The 25,531-nt window shown below is 49.6% G+C and overlaps 1 protein-coding gene across 1 annotated transcript in view; it reads left to right on the forward strand.

The window, feature by feature from the left end:
* CPE (carboxypeptidase E) overlaps nt 1-25,531 on the forward strand; it is a 357,745-nt gene that overhangs the window by 174,053 nt on the left and 158,161 nt on the right. Inside the window, exon 2 of the mRNA XM_085641790.1 lies at nt 16,677-16,873. Within this exon, the coding sequence (XP_085497916.1) occupies nt 16,677-16,873 (197 nt within the window). The remainder of the gene's footprint in view (nt 1-16,676; nt 16,874-25,531) is intronic.

Here is a 25,531-nt window from a genome sequence, read left to right on the forward strand (position 1 = left end):
GAAGGGGCTGTGTACCCTTACAATTTGTTCTCTTCCAGGATCCTGCCTGAGGGGGCTGCTGCTGTTGCTGGGCCAGAGGACCGCCACTTGGACTACCTCCCTGCCTGGAGGCCCAGTGAGCTGGCTCTGGGCCCAGCCTTGCCCCCCTGCCTTGCTGCACACAGAGGAAAACTTTGTTCCTGGACTTTTTGCCGGCCGCACCCTGGGGGCGCTTTGCTTTATACTTCGCTAGAGCGCTTGGCTCTGTAACCACCAACGGAGGAGCGCGTCCCCTGACTGCCGCAGCGCGAAGCGGCCGGTTTCCCCGAGGAAATCCCGCCGTGGGGATTCCCCTGAGCAGGGAGAGCGACGCGGGAGCCTACCCCGCATTGTGTGCTGTTGTTATATCCCTAGCGGGAGCCCACCCCGCCAGGGACTTCGTGACATTTTTATACCCTCAGCGGGTGCCCACCCCGCCAGGGACTTTTATGTAGAGATAACGGGAGCCTACCCCGTGTTGTGCTGGCGAAAGTCTGTGTCTCGAAGGAATCACCGCCGCCGGCCCGGGAGCTTCCGTGAAAGGGCCGCGCTGCCATTGGTTGATGTGCTCCTGAGCCTGGAGGCTCGACTCAAGGGCCGCGCTGCCATTGGATGAGGCGTTCCTGAGCCTGGGGGCTCACCGCGAAGGTCTGTGCCGCCATTGGCTGGCCAGCAAACCTGCACCTTGACCCTGGGGAGCTTCCGAGAAGCGGAGCAGCGTCGCCCGGAGTCGAGGCCAGTGGGAGGTCTCCCCTGCCCCGCAGATCCGAAGGTACTGGCGCTGGCGGGGTCCGGATGGGCTGTGGCTGGCCGTGTTTCCTAACGGGAGAATGATCTCTGGCACCAGCGCGTCCCGCGCTACGGCGGGAGTTCTGGAGTCCTAACCTCCCCTCCTTACCTTGGTTTCTTAGCGGCGCCGCAGTTGCGGGCCGCTACAACGTGGTGGCAGTTCCTTCCCTTCACTCAGAGTCCCAGAAGGGACTCCCACGAGGCGCATTTGTGTAGAGCTCAGTGTAGGTCCAACGTTGGGGGCAAAGTATTTATTTAAAGAGCCTAGAGGGCTCCCCCGTCCCCCGCATTGGTTGTTCTATAGAGCTTGCACGCTCCAACTTATGGGGGCATTATTGCTCGAGTCCAGGACCAGGACTCCAACGTTGGGGGCACATTGTTCTTGAGCCACGAAGGCTCTAGGGGGCATTTCGTGGGGTTAGAGCCCAGGAGAGGCTCCACGTGAGTGCGGCATATTTGTGTTAAAGGGCACCATGGTGCCCACGCTCCCTTTCCCAGCTGCCCAGCGCTTAGAGGGCAGCTGCAACGTGTAGGTTGTGCCTTGTGCGCCCTGGTTTGCGCAGCCTGCGCAGGCGCGCCCTGACTCTGCTGGACACTGGACGTTCTAGCCCCGACAAGGCCAGTTGGCCTAGGGACTGCCACAAGTGGTGGCTAATGTGAGTTTTGCGCTATTGTTCCTAACCTGCACCTCTGAATGTTTTTATGCGTCATGTGCCTTGTGTTTACACCTCTGAATGTGATGCATCATGTGTAATGTGCGTTTACCCCTACAGGTATTGTGATACTTAGGATGTTGTTTTCTCCTAGTACAGGTGGTGCTAGTGAGGTCCTGGTTCCCTGCGCAATATTTTCCTAAGGTGGTTAGGGTTGCGTAGGTGGTACTTACCTGTTACCAGTGATTACTGGTTGTGCGCTACATGTTCTAATTGGTGCTACAGTGATTGTATGTGCTATGTTCTAAAAGTGTTATTCCTACCAAGTGCTAATTCTAAAAGTGCTAATTCCTGACAGTGGTCCATGTGGCCCTGTCCCCTGTATATAATCCCTTGTAAAATTCTGCCCAGTGCCAGTTGGCACAGTGTAAATTGTGTGAATATTATCTAATGTGTTTTGGTAATACAAAGGCTATTTTTATATAATACCTTGTGTGGAGTTTCTTTTGTGGTGGGCCTTGGGTGTTGTTGCTGGGTGCGCGCGCAAACGCTTTACACATCGCCTCCGGGATAAGCCTGACTGCTCGTGCCAAGCTACCAAGGGGGTGAGCAGGGGTTATCTTTGGCGTGTAACTCCCCAGCCCTGACTAGAGTGGTGGTTTCTGCCTGGCTTTGGCGCCAGCCCTAGCCAACCAGAAATCCCATTTCTAACATTGGTGGCAGCGGTGGGATTTGGACTTGCGTTTGCGCTGTACCTCAGCAGCAACTGGCTGCACCACAAAACTCTGCATTCAGATAAGGACATGGTATAGGGATTATTGTGCTAAGTTTGTTTTTGTCATTTCTGTGGAAATGTGTTTCTGGATTCACCAGTAAGGGTGGGATCCAGTGGTGGCAGCATAATAGTGTCCAGTACATTTGTTCCCCGCCCTGCGCCCAGAGTTTGGTACCTGTGTCACGTGTGGTCAGGTTGAGGAATCAGGGGTGGAAGAAACTGCCTTACCAGTCCGAGGGGAGGGTTGTGTGTGGATGAATGGTGTGTGGCACTAGGCAAGTGAGTGTGAGTTCTCTGGGATAGAGAGCTTGCTGAACCCTTTTTGTGAATTGTGTGTTCCTGTTAAGCTCAGACCCCTAGGTTCTCTGTGTAATCTTTTCTCAAGAACGTCCGCCAAAATGGAGCCAGCTTTTGATTTCTGGGATCTGTTTGGGTACAGTATGTTGGAGTTGGTAAGGTTCTGTGAAGAGAGAGACATAGGGGTGGATGAGTCAGACACTCAGTCCGAACTTAGAAGCAGCCTGATCCTATGGCAAAAGGGTCAATGGGGTATTGAGCGCAGTAGGATAAGGGCCCGGGCCTCACACCAGGAGGGTGGTGGGTCTGTGGGGAGCCCTGAAGATTCAGAAGAGGAGGAAGAAAGTAACCTGACAGGGACGCCAGTAGATAGGGAGTCCCTTGCTGGGTCCAGTGTTAGGAGCAGCACACCATCCCTTTCTCTGTCCCCAGAGGAGTGGGTAGATAGGAGGGAAGACAGGGAGCATCAGCTGGCCATGGAGAAGCTCAGGATAGAGCATGCCAAGCTGGAGACCGAGAGGGTCTTAGCTCAGAAGCAGATGGCTGAGGCTGAGAGGGCCTTTGTCAGAGAGAAATTAGCTCTGGAGGGGAAGTTGTCCCCTGAGCGCAGTGGTAGTTTTCTGGATTCCCCAGGGAGGGTTGAGTCCAGTGGTGGCAGCTATATAGATTTCAGTGTAGGAAATCCCAGCCCCAGTTCCCCCAGTCTGGTACCTGTTTCCCAGGAGGAGGAGTTAAGGTTGAAATTCAGGGGCAGTAGGAAACTGTCTCACCAGTCTTGGGAGGAGTTTGTGGATGGATGTGAGGATGCACTGTTTGATTGGATTCCCACAGAAAGTGATTTTGATAAACTGTGTAATCTGGTTCTCAAAGAACACCTGCTCAGTTGTTGTGTGCCGGGGTTGCGCCAACACCTGTTGGGGTGTGGATTGTCTGAGCCCTTTGAGCTTGCGGAGGAAGCAGAGCGCTGGGAAAGTGCTAGAGGTTCTCTAGAGTCATTAGGGAGTGACTCCAAAAGTAGTGGTTCAGGTATCTTCCAGCCCAGCGTGGTGGAAGAGGCTCAGTGTAGCCCAGCTAGGTCCCAGGATAGCAAGGAGGGTGTAGGGGCTTACGGCCTGGCTCAGTGGAGCGGGAGTAAGTGGGTGACTGAGGGTCCCCAGACACACGAAGCCCTGCCTCAGGACTTGGATGGTTTCTTGAGGGAACACCAGGTTGGGGACCTGGGCTGTCTTGTTAGTCCATTTGAGGAAGATCTCCTAGTGAGTAGAGGACCTGGAGCGCCTGTAAACAGAGCTCCTGTGGTTCTAGGGTCTGGCAGTACAGCTCCGGTAGGGAGGGTACACGAGTCCAGCGTGAGGAGTGATTGGGGGATGAGTTTCCCAGTGGATGCACCAGTGGACCAGGGACTAGCCAGTTGGGCTAGATCTTCTTGGAGGGACCCGGGTGGCGCCACTTCTGTTCTGGGGGATCTTCGCGCACTGTCAGGTGGACAGGGGACGGGAGATCTGCGCCAGACAGACAGTCACACGACACATGGGTCATGTGTCAGCCTCAGGGGGATGGAGTGTAAATCCCCAGAAGTCCTGGAGTGCCAGGCGATTATTCCACCAAAGTTTCTAGACCGGAGGTTGGGAGGCAAGGTTCGGGATCAGCCTGACCTGAAGGGTGGGACGTCTGTAACCAGCGTCCCGACCGGTTCTTCTTCCAGAGGAACCGCCCCAGTTGGTAGGGAGCAGGGCTCTGGAAGGGGGTACAGAGGGTGGGAGAGCCCACCTCTGACCCCGGTGCAACCTGAGGGGTTAAACCCTGGGTTGGAATGGCGTTCTAGGTGTACCCCTCGCCAGAGGAGGAGGAACCCTAGGAGAAGAGGTAGGGGGAGGAGAGCCTTCCCTGAGACTCCTGGTCCACCTGAGGTTGTAGACCCTAGGCTGGAGAACCAGTGGCAGTCTAGTCCTGTCTTGCAGACAGGAAGAGTGGAGAATGGCCGCTATGTGCCAGGGGTTGCTACCCCCCACTCTGTGGTTAGGCAAAGACCGGTGGCACCTGGGTGGCCTAGGGCCTGGTCTTGGCCACGGACAGCTTGGGAGTACCAGTGGGGTAGCCCAGTTGGTCCGGATAGTGGTTTTAGAAGGAATCCCATGGGTTCACCGTGGCGTAGAACAGGAGGGTGTCCCTGCAGTTGCGGGCCCGCGCCTGTGTTCTATCGCCCCAAGCAGGGAAGTCCATCACGGTGGTGATTGGTCTGCCCTGCGTTTTGGCTGGAAGGGGGTTGTGTTGGACTTGGCCTTTCTGGCAGGTTCACCCCTGAACTTTTTGCTTTTACTGGTGACCTGGTGGTAATGGTTTCTGCGCACTTTCCCTGTGTCCCAGAGTAAAGTGCGTGCGCACTCTGAGTGCATGTGGTGAGATAGGCCTGCCCTCCCATAGGAATGCATGGGGAATGTATGTGTCCCAGGTAGTTCCTGATGCGTGGGGTATGCAGGCTCGAGTTTGGTATGTGCGGACTCGTGTGATCGAATGCTTCGCAATGATGTATAATGCGTGATTATGTCATGTGCGGAAGTGCCACTTCTAGGAGTTGGCATATTAGTGTAAAATGTGTCTGGCGTGTGATTGGCTGGAGCTGGCTGGTGAGCCTGGCTCCAGGAGTCTGGGTGGGTCTGCCCCAGTGGTGAGTGTGAGATTAGCATGCGGATGGCTGGGGAGGAGTGCACCTTGGACCTGAATAGGGCAGGGCTTTCCCCACACAATGCTGGCTCTGCCCCCTGTGGTGCGACTGATGACCCTAGCCCTGCCAGTGAATAGAGTGAGGGGATGAGCACATCAAGGGTGCTCCCCAACCAGCTGCGACTGGTTTTCCCCCTCACCCTGAACCAAGAACAAAGGGTTTTACAGTATAAGAAGGGGCTGTGTCTCCTTACAAGTTGTTCTCTTCCAGGATCCTGCCTGAGGGAGCTGCTGCTGTTGCTGGGCCAGAGGACCGCCACTTGGACTACCTCCCTGCCTGGAGGCCCAGTGAGCTGTCTCTGGGCCCAGCCTTGCCCCCCTGCCTTGCTGCACACAGAGGAAAACTTTGTTCCTGGACTTTTTGCCTGCCGCACCCTGGGGGCGCTTTGCTTTATACTTCGCTAGAGCGCTTGGCTCTGTAACCACCAACGGAGGAGCGCGTCCCCTGACTGCCGCAGTGCGAAGCGGCCGGTTTCCCCGAGGAAATCCCGCCGTGGGGATTCCCCCGAGCAGGGAGAGCGACGCGGGAGCCTACCCCGCATTGTGTGCTGTTGTTATATCCCTAGCGGGTGCCCACCCCGCCAGGGACTTCGTGACATTTTTATACCCTCAGCGGGTGCCCACCCCGCCAGGTACTTTTATGTAGAGATAACGGGAGCCTACCCCGTGTGGTGCTGGCGAAAGTCTGTGTCCCGAAGGAATCACCGCCGCCGGCCCGGGAGCTTCCGTGAAAGGGCCGCGCTGCCATTGGTTGATGTGCTCCTGAGCCTGGAGGCTCGACGCAAGGGCCGCGCTGCCATTGGATGAGGCGTTCCTGAGCCTGGGGGCTCACCGCGAAGGGCCGTGCCGCCATTGGCTGGCCAGCAACCCTGCACCTTGACCCTGGGGAGCTTCCGAGAAGCGGAGCAGCGTCGCCCGGAGTCGAGGCCAGTGGGAGGTCTCCCCTGCCCCGCAGATCCGAAGGTACTGGCGCTGGGGGGGGGGGGTCCGGATGGGCTGTGGCTGGCCGCGTTTCCTAACGGGAGAATGATCTCTGGCACCAGCGCGTCCCGCGCTACGGCGGAAGTCCTGGAGGCATAACCTCCCCTCCTTACCTTGGTTTCTTAGCGGCGCCGCAGTTGCGGGCCGCTACAACGTGGTGGCAGTTCCTTCCCTTCGCTCAGAGTCCCAGAAGGGACTCCCACGAGGCGCATTTGTGTAGAGCTCAGTGTAGGTCCAACGTTGGGGGCAAAGTATTTGTTTAAAGAGCCTAGAGGGCTCCCCCGTCCCCCGCATTGGTTGTTCTATAGAGCTTGCACGCTCCAACGTTACGGGGGCATTATTGCTCGAGTCCAGGACCAGGACTCCAACGTTGGGGGCACATTGTTCTTGAGCCACGAAGGCTCTAGGGGGCATTTCGTGTGGTTAGAGCCCAGGAGAGGCTCCACGTGAGTGCGGCATATTTGTGTTAAAGGGCACCGTGGTGCCCACGCTTCCTTTCCCAGCTTCCCAGCACTTAGTGTTCAGCTGCAACGTGTAGGTTGTGCCTTGTGCGCCCTGGTTTGCGCAGCCTGCGCAGGCGCGCCCTGACTCTGCTGGACACAGGGCGTTCTAGCCCCGACAAGGCCAGTTGGCCTAGGGACTGCCACAAGTGGTGGCTAATGTGAGTTTTGCGCTATTGTTCCTAACCTGCACCTCTGAATGTTTTTATGCGTCATGTGCCTTGTGTTTACACCTCTGAATGTGATGCATCATGTGTAATGTGCGTTTACCCCTACAGGTATTGTGATACTTAGGTGGTTGTTTTCCCCTAGTACAGGTGGTGCTAGTGAGGTCCTGGTTCCCTGCGCAATATTTTCCTAAGGTGGTTAGGGTTGCGTAGGTGGTACTTACCTGTTACCAGTGATTACTGGTTGTGCGCTACATGTTCTAATTGGTGCTACAGTGATTGTATGTGCTATGTTCTAAAAGTGTTATTCCTACCAAGTGCTAATTCTAAAAGTGCTAATTCCTGACAGTGGTCCATGTGGCCCTGTCCCCTGTACATATAATCCCTTGTAAAATTCTGCCCAGTGCCAGTTGGCACAGTGTAAATTGTGTGAATATTATCTAATGTGTTTTGGTAATACAAAGGCTATTTTTATATAATACCTTGTGTGGAGTTTTTTTTGTGGTGGGCCTTGGATGTTGTTGCTGGGTGCGCGCGCAAACGCTTTACACATCGCCTCCGGGATAAGCCTGACTGCTCGTGCCAAGCTACCAAGGGGGTGAGCAGGGGTTATCTTTGGCGTGTAACTCCCCAGCCCTGACTAGAGTGGTGTTTTCTGCCTGGCTTTTGCGCCAGCCCTAGGCAACCAGAAATCCCATTTCTAACAGATGCCTTCACTCATCTGAAAGAGGATATTAAAGCTCACATCCAAGAGCAATTTAGGAACAATTGTAAAAGTGAGATCAACACTAAATTATTCCTAAATTACTTTAGAAGAGAGCTTTCCGCAAGATCGTGTTTTGTTTTCCCGTAAGCTGATGTAGTTACATATTCCAAAGACTTTGAGAAATATATAGCTTAGTGAGAAGCAAGCACAGAATAAACTCAATGTTGGTAGCTGCCAGTAAAAGCTTATTGTATTGAAGGAAATCCACTTACCCAAGTCACAGTTAGTGGCTTTTGCTCTTCACTCTCTAAAAAGGTTTATGCCATGTATTCTAATGATATTTTGCTTCGCATTCCTGCTGGAATACCCCCTCCCATTTAAAAAGCATTATACTATGGAATATTTTTACATTTACCCCAAGCTCCCAACTGGATTGTTTAATCTGTGAGGGGAAATTTTTCAACAAACTCATGGATAGTCTTCAAAACGAATTTACAAACCTATAAGTTAAGCGTAGGGCAATCATTTCTCAGCCTACGTTTGACTGTAATTTCCAGTCTTGGCTATATCCTCATAGGATTAATGAAAAACAGTTCTCACACACCTAAGGACACTGCGGATAGATGAGAAATACAAGTTTTAACTAATTCTGAAACTTTCTCCCGATGAAGATCAGTGCAACTCAGAGATTGGCCGAAATACAGTGAGCAGATAGTTTTAGAAGTATTGTATGTAAACTGATATAAATATTTTGAGAATGCCTATGGTATGGAATCGGGCATTTACACCACGCTTTATTTGTATGCTTGTGTGATAAATGGTGTGTATTATGTAAGGAAGATTACATATTTTTCACATTCATATAAATATTTGACATTTATATATACTTGTGTGTATTGATGCATTTAAAAAAAACTGTTTTGTGATGGTATGTAGCATAGAACATCTTTTCCAAAATATTTACTCATATGTTCTAAATAATTACATTTTGGGTGAGTTCAGTGCTGAAAATGAGGAGGATCTAGTCGGATTCTGAACCCTGTAGCTTTTATTGAGCTGTAACCTCGACCTGGACTGGCCGCACTGAAATATGTTGATTTTGTCCTTCTAATTTGCTGACACCAGGACACATTTATCAGCGCCGCCATGTTGTCTCCTTCCTATTATCAGCAGCAGAGTGCAGGCAGTAAGATGACTTTCTTATTTTCACCTTCAGCTGGGCCCAACACAAAGGCCTGATTTAAAGGACCAAAAGCCCTTCTTTTGTTCTAGTATTATCCTGGCTGGAACCATACAGATCCTAATACATAGATACCATTGCAATGAAATATATCACTCCATGAGTACTTCAGAGAAACTGGGATTTGGAGGCAGATTTTTGTTTGTGTTCAACCCTTATCTGTAAGAAATATGCAAGCGCTTTAAGAATATCAGATGAATAATTACCCAAATAGCGATCTAAATAGCACTTACTATTTTCTTTTTTTTCTTTTATAGTGCAGCTCATCCTACCATAGTATCTCAGTGTGCTATAAGTGACACATATCCATTATACTAAGACAATAAAGCATAGAAGTGTGTGAATCAAGCTACAAGAAAGGTTACATAAGACAATGAAGGATACAATGTAGGAGTCTCATTTCCTCCATACTGGTGGACATTATATGTTAAGAGTGCATTGTTTTGGGAAACACAAAGTAAGTATTTAAAATGTAATGCAGTGGTTGAGGTTGTCTCTTCTATTAAGAATGTATTACTACCCAAGGGAACCGTTTTTAGCAACCTCAGAAGAACGATTAATTGAGAAAAAACAACAAGGCTCTAAACCCATGCCTTGCACTTTGGATGAAGCTCCTTGAAGTAAGTTTATTACTCACTGTGTTATATTAGAGGGATTGCAATTCATGAACTGCAAGTAACAGAAGGGCATCTGCATCAAAAGCATGAACACACCTACTGATATCAAATAGAAATCTGTGATCTGCATGCTGCACACTTTGCTTTGCATCAGGCATTTAACTCTCTGTGCTACTTTGTGTGAAAACGGCAACTAGGGAAAACACAGCGGTCTGCAGCAAATGCATGAACCACGAGAACTGTGTTACCAGTAATATTAATATCTCCTGAAAATGACTGGGCGCAGAAAGATTTCAGAAGAAGGTGTAATAACCCCATGAGATAGTTTAAACTAAAGATATTGGAGCCCTTTGCGGCAGAGCTTTTAAAAAATAAAGTAATACATTGATTGACAGACTTTGCTTTTCACGACTCCGCCCCTCGTCACTCCGTCCCCTTTCCACAGCCAGGATTCCCAAATCATGGCTTTCCAGAGTACATTTTTTTCTAATTCCAGCACTGCTCGCATGTGTGTGTAAGGTGTAGCGCAAGGCTCACGATGAGGCGTCCATGATATGAAGTGAAATCATGTCATTCACAATCGAGCGGTTTTGTGCCGCGGCTAGCACTCACGGAGCCACCTCAGACGCCTCGCTGCTAGCTTTTACCGCAGACGCCATCTCACGTTCATTTGCATACTTCCTCCTCAGTGTTTGATGCCAAGGCTCGCGTGCTTAATCTGAAAAGAAAAGAAGGTTTATTGGCACTCCTGCCCCCTCAACCCCCCCCCCCCCCCACCCCCCAACAGCCCCAACCACGCTGACGCGGGGGTTGATGCTTATGAGAGACGCCACTCTTACTGGAGGTGTTATTGGCATACATTTGGCTTGGTAAAATATGACGCATGCGATCGCAGTTGATCAAAATCGATAAATCCATAGGTCACCACGGGTCATAGCCACGGTAACTGCCTTAGTCAATAATGAATTATGCATGTAGCCTTATTGATTTGTAGCAAACACACGTAATTGGACGGGTAAACCCTGCAAATGTGATACATTGTTGAACGCCGGACCCTCAAGAATAAATTAACCATAAATGAATAGTTTTAGTTTAGGGTTTCTGTAATCCACATGTGAACTATATATGACCGCGCTAGATACCCGCCTGATTTAAACCAAGATAAGAAAATAATTGAGGAAAGTATCCTTGTGGTTCTCTCGCTTGGTGCAAATCATTCGTCACAATTTAATTTTAGATGTGAATAATTTCGGCAATCAAATGTATTTTGAACACTCCCAGATGGCCTTAAACCTTTAACACTACATTGGCAACGAGGCAGGTAGCCCACCCCGCGTGCCTGCAGCTCGGCACTTCATCGTCCCTCGTGGGGGAGGAAACGAGCCCGACAGGCGGCACCCCCACAGCGATATCCACCGCAACCAGTGACTGCTGTGGTGACCAGGCGCGACACCGCTCCCCACAACCAACGGAGCATCGCCCGGAGTCCAGTCATGCCTCAATCCCCACTGATACATGAAGGGAGGAAGGAGGAACAGCCTGGCGATCCTGGTGAGTGCAGAAACCCCGCTCACCAGCGTGCCTGCAGGGCCCAGTGACCCGCGAGCGAATCCCCCGACCAGTGACCCGCGAGCGAATCCCCCTTGTCAGCTCCCCTCGCCAGTGCAGCTGGTGCCCACTCAGCAACTGCCCGAGTCCAGTGAGAGCGCCAACCTCCGCAGTGACAGAGAGGAGTGGTGCGCGTGGCCTATCACGGAGCAGCAAGCACCGCCCCCGTCGGTGCCACCCGAGGGAGCGGGAATCATGCCCTGCGCTGCTGCATCGCTGGACCTGCATGGCCCGGAGGACCGCGAGTAAGGCGACTCGGAGGCAGTTGCTTCAGCGCCACCTGCTGGTCACTCACCGCACCAGCATCCCCACAAACTGCCACAGCCTGCGAGGTCAGCCAGCACCACGGCAGATAGAGAGCAACGCCCTGCGGGCCGCCCCCGAGGCCCAAATATGGATGAGCACTAAGACAAATCGTGCCCCGAGCAGCCACGTCCCTGCCGCAACCAACACGAGCAGACAGCCAATAGTTGCTCACCTGCCAAAGCACAAGAGCCCCCGCCTCACCATGCAACCCCTGCGTGTCCAGACTCCAACACGAGGCCGGCTGCATCTCCGTGACTGCAGAGACCCGCAGTTCCAAGACAAACTGCCGGGGCCTGCGAGTGTGAAGCGCGGCACTGCTATCTAGTGGCCACCGGACATACTGCACCCAAATCAAATTAACACACTACAAGGAAATGCACGCAAGGGTACACAGACTGCGGTGATCCTTCGGCTTACAGCGCTGCATCACTTACTAGAGTAACATGTGGGAGGACACATTACCCAGAATACCAGCAATAAAGGACTGGTGACGTGTTGGCTCCACTAGCCCACCTTGCAGTTGCATCTCCACCCCAGTGTGGCATCCACTTTCGGCAACACTGCCACACACCAGCAAGCAAGTACCCGGTACCACGCTGACGCACTGCCACCCCGAAGAGCTGATGCGACCGGACGTCTGCTGAGCCACGTGGTGCTTACAGCAAGGCACCAGCAGGTACCCTCATCTCGCCCAAGGCCTGCACTGAGGAAAGCTGAGAGTCCTCCACACCCAGCAATACAGGCATCAACTCAGGCAAACAGTCGCTGAAAAGCAGGAAACTCTAAACAGACACTTTCCAGTCAAGCTGCAACCAAGTACTTCCAACAATCTCTCCAGAATCTCTGCTGCATGCACCACATGCCCCCAACAGGCTGCCTCTCCGTCGGAGGGAGGAAAACTACTACGCCACACTCGAGCCCCAAGTTGCTCCGGGCACAGCAAGCCGTGCCCTCCGACAGGAGTGTTCAGAGAGTGGCCCTCTGCACCCTGCAAGCAAAAGCAGCAAGGACATCCACTAAGAATCAGCGAATGCCCTGCACAGCCGAAGGAGCCACAGAGGCACAGGAGAAATAGTCAGTGGCAACGCAAATATTTCTATGTCCACACAACGGCCGCAAGAAGTCCAAGACACAGACCGGCCGTTCGAGCCAACGCAAGCAAGCAGAACAGATGGCAACGTCTCAAGGGGGCTGTCCCCATCGACAGCACAAGAAAAGACTGATGTAGAGCACGCACAGCACGTGGGTGCCCGACCACACTGCCGGAGCAGAAATCACACCGCGTGCCAGTAGAAAGCGTCCCAGAAGAAGACGAAGTGCACCACGTCAGATGCGCGCAGAAGGCAGCTCCAAGGAGATAGAGACATTTCCACCAAGAGAAGCAATGCTGAACGCAGTACAGAGAGCGACCAAATCTCTATTGCACCAAGGTTGAAGAGGAGAACACAGCACCAAGCAAGTGCACAGCAGCACAATGACAGCTGCTACCGTTCCAGGAGTGACAGACCGAGGAGAATGCGCAGCCAGCGTATCCAGTGAAGCAAACGAAGGGCTCAGTCGGCTGCGCACCAAAAGAGAAGCCATCCTGCCAGACAGTCACAAAGAAGAAGACGACCTGCCAGACGGTCGCCAGGAAGAAGCCGACCTGCCAGACGGTCACAACGAAGAAGTACTGCTGGAGGGAGATCCCCTACATCTCCACCTACCCAGCGAAGCCTCGCAGTGGGCTGAAAGAAACGCAGAGCGACCTCCCTCGCACTACCTCCAGATGGAGTCGACGGTGACCCACGACAGGCGAGAGAGTCGCACGCTCCATGTGGCAGGCCGCCATAGCGACAGGCACTCTGACAGCATGGCGACACGTGACCGGACGTCACAGTGCACAGCGACAAAGGAGCCCGTCACGCAAAGTGACCAGCCCGGACAAGTGCACCGGAAAAAAGGAAGAAGCAGCCGCCATGACGGCGGAGCCTCGAGGCGCAAGCATGCACGCACGACGCCCTCGAGTGAAGAGAAGAGGGACATTGTGAAATCCCTGAGGAGGGGATGGTGCCACTGAAAGTCCCCAAGAGGTACAAGCAAGTCCTACTGATAGGACAGGCCTGCAACAGGTCCGCAAAAGAAAAGGAAGACCGTCACAAGAGCGACGCGGCCAGTGAGATGTCCATGTGGAGCAAACATGAGACAGGTGGCAGGACGCAACATCCACGCAAAAGCCTGGTCGGAAGGAGGGGAAGAGCGTGGGATGACGCCACTCTGCAAAAAGGAAAGAACAGTGGCATGACGCCCGCAGGGTAGGCAACCACCACAGGCACGCAAGATGGATCGGGGAAGAGCCAGCCACCGGGGTCGTCACAGGAGACAGCTCCGCGGGAGGACCTACTGGAAGCCGCTAGCAAGCACGATCTGTATCCTGGCCCCATGCTTTGCAGTTCGACCGTCCTCTCACCTGTCACCGGCTGCTTGGTATCTATAGTACCACACCTCGCAGTGCACCTGCGTGAAGACAACGGAGCACTGCCACAAAGTCCCTCAAGTCCTCCTCACTCCCTAAGGTCACCCCGACAGAAGATCGCCGCCTGTTTGCTCACTGAAGAAAACCAACATTCTGTTATCAACATCCAGGTGCATCGCACAACCCGAGGGAATCCACACACGCCCCAAACAACCGGAGTTCGAGGCGAAAGACCCAGAAACCTTCTGTGCACCCCTGTCAACCTACAGCCTGCCGAAGTCGAGCACCCGGCCATTTGAAGATCTCCTTTGGGTACTACACAAGACTTGGCCATGGCCCTGTTGGGAGTTCCACAGCGACCCCTAAGCACGGCCTACGCAAAGGCCCGCACAGCTCACGCGGTCACATGGCAGTCCAGGGGACAAGGGCCTCGACGGAGTTCCTGTGCGAAGGGAGTCTGAGTAGGAGAGATGTGTCGGCCGCAGCTCCACGTCAGGCGTGGGCAGCATGGAGGTCACGGTTGAAGACTGGTCACCCACAAGATTGTCAGAGGAAGGTGCAGGACCCGAGTCCGGACGGCGAGGACACCCAGATGGAGACACCACCACCGGAGGCTACATGAGCAACTTGGCTGTAAGTTCGTTGGCAGTTCCCCAGCGCTGCCTTCGCATGGCTCACACGAAGCCCCGCCCAGTCTACTCGGTCCCATGGCAGCCAGCAGAAAAAGCCCTCTAAGAGGCTCCAATGAGAGAGGAGTCCAGGCGAGAGAGGCAAGTCGGACATCGCACAGAAGTCATGGGTAAAGAAGGCCATCGAGCAAGCCACCTCCAAAGGAAGGCCTCACTCCCAGAGATCGTCTCCAACAGCTGCAGGTTCTGCTATCCACCGAGGCCTGAGCGCCTGAGAGATCCTCCAGAGTGGATTCCACCTCTGCTCCAGATGCACCAGCACTGAAACTCTCTACACAGACTTCAACATCGCGAGACCAAGCCGGTCTAAAGAACATCGCCAAGGCCGATGAAGTAATCCTGACCATGAGGACCGAAGCTCCAGCACTGCCTGGCTGACGGCCTGAATAGACTCATTTGGTGCTATGTGTTAGGTATTTGTTTTTTTTACAGGTTAGACTCTCGTTTGTTTTATTCATTAAAGTTTGGGAGGGATGTAGTATCCGGCTGAATACATTCTAGTGTTCCACCAGGATGTAACATACATTCTACACCCACCCACCACAGGCGTCACCAGTCAGGTGACCCTGTCAATAAAAAGGGGCCGGGCGCACGTGCCCTGGGCCCTGTTACAGTTCCCTCTATTTAAGTTATTTTTTACACTCCAGAGGAACCTATTACCAGAGTGAGGCTCTCACTTTCACATATCTGTGCTCCGAAAACGCAAGCGTGTGGATTTGTTAGGTATGACCGGGGCGGTTCTAAGTGCAGCGCAATAGAGGACCAGCCGATGCGTGGCAATAGCGAATCACCATCCCCTCGTCTGTGACACCTGTGGATTGACCTTAAAAGTAAAGAGAAGATCGACTGTCACCTTTTGGGACACTTTCAAATACAAATGGATGTTTCATTTCCCAGACCCAGCATGAGAGAAGCGCTGGGACTGGCTTGAGCGGGCTGGCTTTAAGCTCCGATGGGGGCTGCAAGCCTGTGCCTTCTGTTCTCTGTCCTCCACCCGGCGACACAGCTCGAGTTGGAAAGATATCAGTGCGTATGTCGGGTTGGCCTTCTTTAGCCAGCCAGCCGAACCGACATAAGCACTTGCAGCAGTGCCCACCACTCCCCCTCCGTGCTTGCGGCAGTGCTGGCATGAGGATAGCCCCACCCCCAAGACTCAGCTCCGAGAAGAAAAAATAAAATGATGAAAAAAATGTTGTGTTATTTTATTTTTCAAGTTTGCACCTGCTGGCAGGGGGGCAACACTCCTCCACTATAATGAAGGAGCCTCTGATGGTAATTAGTTTCATCAAATGATGTGTGACTGCTCAGAGCAGTAGTATTGGAGGCGCAACTAGAGTCAAATTTCGGCGGGGGCCTAATTCTTCCAGCAATAGGCAGAGTGGAGATGCAGGGGCTCACAGAAGGGGTGAAAAACCAACAAAGCCTCGTTAACAAGTAAATGGTCTTTTAAAGACCTGTGACGAACTCGAGTGCGGCTGCGATAACACGAACGCCAGACCAGCCAGCCCACAGCAGCTCAAAAACTGTCTGTGTGTGCCTGGGATGCTGTCTCAACCCGTGCTGACACACGCGGCAGGGAGGGGGGGTGAGGGGGGGCTGAAGCCCTTTGAGCCCTATGGGCGTTGCGCGCCTGAGTAGTAATTACTCAGATTGATATGGTTGGCAATACTTTGTCGATGGACAAAAAACACAGGAGCCCAGCTCGTCTACCCATGATTGGCATCTTGGTTTTTGTGATCTGTGTTTCTCCGGTGTCGCCTCTTTGCTATTTGCCAAATGTGGGATTGTTGTGTATTATTTCTTACAGGTGTTTTGATCCTTACTGAAAACATTATTGTAGAACACTATTGTGCAATTTTGAGTAAGTTCTTGGAATGTAAAATGCTGTGTTGAGAAGTTATTGAGAAGCCACTGACCATGAAGGAGCTGGATACGATGACTCACTGCCTGATTCTGGGCCTGAAATAATAAATACACATCTCACTACTCCAAATGTGTGAACGTGTGATATCCTAACAGGCATGAACTCTGTTTTCTTTTTACAGGGATTTTTGTTTCTCTTAGTTAGCCACAAGTTATGCCTCAACTTTACTAGTGTTTCCTCTTGCTCTGCCTTCTACTAATGACACGCTTTTGTGCTTGTGTTTTCAGGTGAACCCGAATTCAAGTATGTGGCCAACATGCATGGGAACGAGGCGGTGGGCAGGGAGTTGCTCATCTTCTTGGCGCAGTACCTCTGCAATGAGTACCAGAAGGGCAACCAGACGATTATCAACCTTATCCACAGCACCCGCATCCACATCATGCCCTCCTTGAACCCCGACGGCTTCGAGAAGGCGGCGTCACAGGTTAGTGAGACGCTTTACCTCTAGAGGTTAACCTAGAGTTACAAACAGGATATGAAGGAAATGAACCATTGTGTTTACGACAATCCAGTACGACTTGAAGGAAGAGCATTTCACATCTTCCCCATCCTCTTGCCTGTTAGGGGCTGGACGGGTCTAGGGCTAGGAACACTGCCTCTATCATCAGACCATTAGGTGAACCATTCCTTCCCCAAAACCTATAACATGTGTCTGCGAATTATGGACGGGTCGTCACCCTATTCTTAAGAGGTCTGCTGCTCACTGCTAGCTATCAAAGGACTTTAACATTCTTTACCCTAAAGGTCCTGGCTAGCAATATTCTAGGACTGCTCCTTGATATCACCCAATGAAGTTCACGGGAAAGATTATCGTAAATCAGTCTTTTCTGATTCCTGACAGGTCTCACTCTGTGACTCCGTCCACTCTCACTCATGCCTGCTCAGGTCCATTGGACCTCACAATGGATGACAAGGGGCCAGATGCACATGGATTTTTGCAGATCGCATACGGCCCGATTCGTAGAATTGGACTGTTTGCGACTGGAAAAATTCCTTTTTGTCATGTACAACTCCCTATTTTGCGATTCAGTAACCTAATATCGAATCTCAAATGGGTTAGCTATTCAGTATTAGGAAGGGGCGTGTTTAGGGTGTCCTTTCCTAATAGCGACTCGCAGTGGTATGTATGAATGTTTTGTGACCGAAATACGGTCACAAAACATTCACATTTTACCACCTATTTCAAGTAGGTGGTAATCAATTCACAAACGGTAAGGGGGCCCCAAGGGACCCCTTCTGTTTTGTGAATGGTTGCGAAAACGTTTTTTATGAGCAGAAGACTTAAAAAAAAGAAAATTAACTTTTCATCCTTTTTTTTTAAACGGATCCCGTTTTCCTTTAAGGAAAACGGCCTGCCTTAAAAAAAAAAAGTTGCTTTATTTAAAAGCAAACACAGACATGGTTCATCCCTTTGTTTTTAGCAATTCCCAATGGATTACAAACTGCGACCTACACCATGAATATTCATGAGGTAAGTCAATTGTGATCCACTGGGCGTAAAACACACTGTTGTTCATAGCTGTTTGCGATTTCTTAATTGCGAATTGCAAAAATTCGCTATTAGATAATTGTAAACCGGAATCTATACACCCGGCCCCCTATGCGATAACCACAAAAGGTGGACTGTAACATACAAGAACACCATAAAGGGGCTCTCGTTGCCGATCTAGGCTGCCACCATACTAAAAATCGTAAACGTAGTATCTATTTCTCACTTCTCTTCAATCATCCACCGATAATCGCAATACGTACCGTGGTCATCACTCTGGACATGGAAACACTTCCAACCTAGGATCAAAAGAAGGGCAGCATTCTTCTGACCTCATATCCTGCAAAATACAGCACTCTATCGCGGGAGCAAGGCATTCAGCGCTCCGTATAGGCGTAATAAATGTGACTTGAAAATTACAAGACAATCTTTGAAGGCATAATTCTTCGCATTTGTCTAATGGGTTCGTTTTTATGTTGACTGAAACGGAAAGTGGGACGGTAGCGCCACCTTGTGGTTCGATGGAAATATTCTAGTCTACCTACCTACTAAAGCAATGTAGTCTACCTGGTCGGTAGGAAGCATGTTCGCCTTTGTTGCATATATCCCATCCTGCTTGTTCTTCTTTCCACTTCTGCTTATCTGTGATTCGAAAGTGTTGACGCCTAATTTCCCTCGCATTTCTTTCCGGCGTGTAGTTTTGGTGAGGTTTTTACCTTGCACGCCGTTGGAATCGACCGTTGGATTTGTTTTTGTCAGTTTATTATTAATCTTTTCCCAGACAATGAAGGATGGCCCTAGAGTCTGTGGGGCATATTTCAAGCCCTTATTGCAACCACAACATCACTTTTCATGATTTTGTGGTGGCGATAGGGGCTTTGCCTTCGTTACAAGGCAGTGTTAAGCCATTAACATGTCTTAATGCTGCCTTGTAAATAAGGCCCCCTTTTATGCTATAGTTAGCGTGAAAGGGGCGGGCAATGGGTGTTGTGGTGAGCATTCCTCCACAACACCCCTTGATTTTGTTGCTGCCCCATATTTACAGGGGTGACGTAAATAGGGGGCAGCGCCAAAATTAAGACCAGCGAAAACCTGGTCTTACCCTGGCACAGCGAGGAGAAATGTTACATTTCTCCTCGTTTTTGCTGTTTCCATGTGTGCTGGGTTGTGCAGCACACATGGAAACAGCAAAAGGCCATTGATTGTTTATGCGCAGGAAGTTATCCCTTCCTGCACGTAAACAATCAGTAAAAAAAAATACATTTTGCAACTTATATGAGTGCTGCTTTAAGCAGCAATCATAGAAGTTACAAAACATCATTTAAATATTGTTTATGTGAAGGAAGAGACCCCTTCCTGCACATAAACAATCTTCCCCTGCAACGCAGACACCCTTACACTACGGTGCAAAGGTGCCTGTTTTGGTGCTAGGAAGCAAAATTTAGCGCTAGTGCAGGCGGAAACGCAGGACTGCACCATATTGTTGTAAATATGGTGCAGCCCTGCATTTCAGAAGTGGTGAAGCACGGCGTTAAGCCAAGAAGCCTAACGCAGAGCCCCTTCTCTTCTATTGTAATTATGCCCCAGTGTTTGTTAACTTGATTATTGTGAGGTAAATCATTTGTAGTGCTAGCTTTTCTAAGCAAATTCTGCATGACCTGTTGTGAAGTTATCCATTAACATCATCTCACATCAGTACCATGTTTTCACGCAGGTCCCCAAATGAGCCAATGCAGGTCGGTCTTCCAGGACAGGCTAATTTCACACTTCTTTGATATGATGTGTGCACAGAGAAAATGGGCAGAGTACAGAGCTCGGCCTAGTCTTCGGCTCTCGTCATAACGGGGGTGCACCCTCCAAGTATGTACAGATCCCAGTAGCTCATTTAGCTATGAAGACAAAGAACAACAAAACTATAAAGGGCATATTTACAAGCCACTATCGCCACCACAACATCACTTTCATGACGTTGTGGTGGCTATAGCGGCTTCGCCTTATTTACAAGGCAGCATTAGGCCACTTAACATGGATTAACACTGCCTTGTAAATAAGTCACCCTTTCATGCAATACTTAGCATGAAAAGTGACGGGCAATGGGTGTTGTGGTGGGCGGTCCACCGCAGCACCCATTGATTTCGAAGCTGCCCCATATTTACAAGGGTGGCATACATATGGGGCTACACCAAAATTAAGACCAGTGAAAACCTGCTCTTACCGTTGTTAAACGCAGAGAAATGTTTAATTTCTCCTAGTTTTTGCTGTTTCCATATGTGCTGCGTTGTGCAGCACACATGGAAACAGAAAAACACCATTGATTGTTTATGTGCAGGGAGGTGCCCCTTCCTGCACATAAACAATCTGTTGAAACGGAAGACTCCACAATGGATGTTGCCTTTTTCTCTTTCACTAGTCTTCTCACACCACTAACGCACAGCCAACTTCTCAGTCAGAGTCCAACTGAAAACACATCGACCCAATTCCCTGGAAACAGGGTTCTAGACTCTTGACGTGCTGGTGCACTTAAAGGAGAAGTGTACATAAGGATAAGCCATACATACACATAAGATCACAACACATCCCCCTTACACAAGGAGAGAAAATAATACAAAAGAAAACTGAAAGGAACAGTGTTCAGGGTCAACACAATGTCAAACACAAATCTCAATAATAAGATAGAAACAAGTCACTTTATGACAAAATCAGAAAAACAAGAATGAATCCTCCTTTACCTATTTGATGAAAACATCTTTAAAGCGAGACAGAACCTTTCTTTGTCCTCTTGGTGAGTCCTTGGGTCTCCCACCACCAGCCTCACTCTTTCAGGCACATCCAGAGGTACCAGACTCCAGAACCCCCCCAGAATACCTCACCAACGTGGACATACTCCACTTGCATCCAGTGTGAACAGTCACAACATTCTGCCTGATATGTGTAATGGTGAAATGACCCATAAATTCAGTCACACCTTTACTTTCCCATCTCGGTTTTCTTACCAACACAATGTCACCAACGCACCACTTCTTTTCCTTCACAGAATTCTTTGCATCATATCTCAGCTTATACTTCCTCTGTTAGTCAGTCACCCTCTCACGGATCTCCCCATCACTCAGCTTTGGTGTCTCAGGAACAGGCAGCCACACTGGATTTAATTTAGAGGTGGCAGTCCTACACCTCAAAAATCCAAATGTCGACCTTTGAGTCACACAAGTGGGTATAATGTGATGTGCCCTCCACATATCTCCCGGAATTCCATTGAGAGGAAATCTTGATTCAATTGCTGTCTGCACACAGGCCTTCACTAACCTGTTCATGCACTCGGCAAGACCATTCACTTGCTGTGAATACAAAGCAGATCTCTGGTGTATTATGCCAAACTGTTTAAGAAAATCACTCATTTCCTGCGAGGTAAACTGCGCTCTGTTGTCAGTGACCAGATATTCAGGAACACCTTCACTCACAAACTCATCCTTCGAAAAATCAACCACCACTTTTGTAGAAACCACACTTGAACAATTGGTAGACACCCACTTAGACGTATAATGTACAAGCAACAACACATAACATTCAGCCGATGGTAACAACTCAAAAGGACCAATGATATCTAGGCCTGACTTTGTCCAAGCCTTGTCAGGTACTGACACTGGAGACAAAGGAGCCTTACTCACACAATGGGACTTATCATTGGAAGCATACAAAAAACACTCCTTCACAACTTGCTCAACTGAATGATTCATGGCCGGCCACCAGTACCTTTCCCTGACACAGGCCTTAGTTAGACTTCTGCCCAGGTGCCCCTCATGACCAAGGTTATTCACCACATGCCTCATGCTCGAAGGGGGAACAACCCTTTCCCCTCTCATCAGAGTGCCTTGGCAGATAGTAAGCTCATCCCTTACAGACCAGAAAGGTTTAAGTTCAGGCACAACTTGATTTTGAGCAGGCCAACCTCTGTATTCTTCATCGTGCTATCCAACCATTCTTCTTTAGAAATGGAGGATTCCATCACCCAATTCACTCACTCGAAAATACACCCATCCTCAAGTTCTTCCACACTCTGCAATGGTAGATGTGATAAACAATCCGCAGCTTTGTTTACTAGACATGGTAGATACTGAACTTGAAATTTGAATTTTTCAAATCCTTCGCTCTACCTCTTGAGTCTCGGACTTGCTCTTTCAGTTTGACCACATGAAAATACCTGAACTAATGGTTTGTGGTCAGTTCTCACTAAAAAGGGAATACCCCATAAGTAAACTTTGAGGTGCTTCACTGCCCATGCAATGGCCAAGGCTTCTCTTTCAATGCATGAGTAGTGTTCTTCACACTTTTTGAGAGCTCGAGATGCAAACACCACCACCTGTTCCTCACCACCCTCCACTTGAGAGAGAACTGCCCCCAACCCTTTCAAACCTGCATCCGTGGTTAGGATAGTTTTCCTCATGGTGTCAAAATGACCTCGAGTCGGCATATTGCTGATGGCCATTTTAATGGTACGAAAGGCTGATTGACATTCATCCGTCCATGCACAGTGAACCCCTTTCTTAAGTAAGGCCCCAATGGGTTCTACAATGCTGGTGAAACCTCTGATAAATTTTGTATAAATCTCAGCGAGTCCCAAAAAAGATTTAACTTGTTCTCTGTCAACTGGAACTGGGGCAGCTACAATGCTCTCTGCTAACTTTAACTTGGGCTGAATACCCTCACCTGATATAACATGACCCAAGTAGGTTACTGAAGTTACTGCAAATTTGCATTTTTGTTTTTTAACTGTCAAACCCTTCTCATTTAACCTCCCCAACACCTTCCTCAATGCCAAGTCATGCTCACTTACATTATTACCATATACAAGGATGTCATCCTGAAAGAACAACATATTGGGTATATATTCTCAAGCCCCTGTTTCATGATTCTTTGGAAACAAGCAGCCGCAGAGACTAAACCAAAAGGCATTCTGAGAAAACGATAAGCTCCTAAAGGTGTCACAAATGATGTTAGATGTCTTGAGTCACTATGAAGTAAAAGTTGGTGATATGTTGAAGAGAGATCGAGAACGGAGAAATACTCCAATCCCTTCAGCATGGTGAGAGATTCAGAGATGTTGGGGAGTGGTTGGCGATCCACCCAGATCCACCTGTTGAGGTTTCTCAAGTCCACACACACCCTAATGGACTTGCCTCCACCTTTAGGTGCTAGTGGAGAAGTGTGGCTCAATGGTTAGTGGAGAAGTGTGGCTCAATGGTTAGAGCGGCAGACCCTGATGCAGAGGTCTGGCCCGGGACCAGGGTTCAATTCCCCACCTCGGCGGGTCTTGGGCTCAAAATTCCACGGACCTGACAATTCTCGCCTCGGTGCCTATTCCAATCATGGAGTCCAACTCTGGGCAATAGCTTGCTTAATCTCCACAATGGCCCCCACAACGCTAAGGATGCCTGGCCTCCACCTTGGGGGTGCCCAGGAGTGGACACCTCACAGGGAAAGCCAGGATGGGTTCCACAGCGGTATTCGTACAAGCGCCTTGAGACCCTTGCGGGTGAGTAGTGCGCTATACAAGTATCAATTTACATTTACAAAACCACTGGCACCGACCACTCCGAGGCTTCAATTTCTTCAATTATTTGCGCTTTAAATAATCTATCCAACTCATTCTTGAGTGGTTCAAGCATCAAGTGAGGAACCTTATGTACACTGGGCTTGACATTTCTCTTTAGAACAATACGATATTCAAACCCCTACAGTAAACCCAACTCATCTTTGAAAACTTCTGGAAATTAGTCCAAAAATGTTAGCCCATTCCCACACTCAACCAACATCACTTGCTCCTTGGCATTGGAATTGCGTATGATGCCCATATCTCTTTGGGGTCTCCAACCCTAAAAGTTATCTCCTCTTTTGGCTATATACACTTTGCCTGTAGTTTCCCTGCTTTTGAACACAATTTTCTTTACCACATCAATGCGTGAGCCCCCAGAACTGATGGGATTATTAGCTGAAGGAAGCAAAACCTCCTCAGGAAATGTACTTTCCCACAATTTGTTACCAATCATGGTGAACGGTGAACCTGAGTCCGCCAGCACTACAAATTGTTGGCCGTCAATTTCTACAGTAGATTTGGGCATGGTTACAATACCCGCATCAACATCACCATCTCCATCCTTCACATTAAGTACTATAGTGCGTGAGCCTTCAGTGATCACATCCACATTCTCAACCACACGCACTTGTTTTGAAGATCTAAAGACTTTTGCGTAGTGTCCTTTGACACCACACTTACGACAAGTCAATTGTCTGGCATTACAATTCGGGCTCTTAGCCATGTGAGTGAAACTTCCACATCTATAACACTTATCCGGTAAAGTTTTGAGTTTGGGCTTCACCGCAAGCTTGTAAACACTGTCCGGTTCCATCTGTTTCTCTCTGTCTACGAGTTCATGTATGCTGCTTTGTGGTGGTTTCTTCTCAACATTTGTCTCGGAATTGGGAGTAAGAGTATGACTCTTCATCTCCTTCACCCAGCCCAATGCATTCTCAAGCCCTTCAATAATGGCAATGTCTTATTTAAGAGATTGGTTCTTAGCCAACAGTTTCTCTTGCACTCTATTACTATTAGTGCATTTTACCAATTGACCACGAATTAAGGAGTCTGTGAGTTCAACAAATTCACAAGTGCGAGCGAGCACCTTTAGAGAAGCAATGTAACTGCCTACTCTTTCGTTGAGTTCCTGTGCCCTCATAAAGAATTTATGTCTCTCCAAAACTAAGTTGATGCGAGGACCAAAGTAACGTTCTAGCATTACAAGAGACATTTCAAATGCATCCGCTGGTTCCCCAGCACCCTCACCAGTACGTAATTCATCTAGGCTTTTGTATATATTGCACCCTTCAATGCCCAGATTATGTAAAAGAATGGCTTGTTTTCAGAGTGCTGAAAATTTCTCCCCAGCGATTGCCACAATATACGAATCAAACATCTTTTTCCACTGCTTCCAGGGTAGTGCTGGTTCACCCTTCTCAGAGAGGAAGGCCGGGGGTTGTGACATATTTGTTGCCGTCATTATGTCACACACACAAACTCAAAAATAAATTCAAGTGCTGCTGTAGACTTAGTATGAGCGTAGTAAATAAATTAGTATAGTTTAGTTCAGTATAAAGTTCAATAGCAAGTCTCTGTGTAATAGCGTTCAGTTTAAGTCTATTAAGTGGATTTGAATGATGAAAACCACCAAAAAACACTATCACCGGTAATAAGAGAATTGTAACACACTCTCACCGGTAATAAGGTAATGGTAACGTCTTGCCTGTTTTCCGTGCTTGAAAACTGAGGAATCCAGTCAGTACAGATACCGATGCATTGGTTGCTCCAGTTACCAAAGCTGTTGGAAATGCAGAAACGCAGAAACAAAATGGCTTCCTTGCATGTGATGTAATCTCGTCATGTAGGCGTCGTGCGTGGTAATGCGGATGCCGAGCCAGCACTCACAGGTGAGCTGCAAGTAATGGTGACTGAAGCGCACACATCACTGGAGCTCCACGAGCGCTTTCCGTTACTGCTCGTGAGCGCTCGAGCAAGCAGAGACTTATGGTAGGCCCAAAATG

This window comes from Triturus cristatus, chromosome 2_2, assembly GCF_964204655.1.
Source record: "Triturus cristatus chromosome 2_2, aTriCri1.1, whole genome shotgun sequence".
Taxonomy (NCBI): Eukaryota; Metazoa; Chordata; class Amphibia; order Caudata; family Salamandridae; genus Triturus; species Triturus cristatus.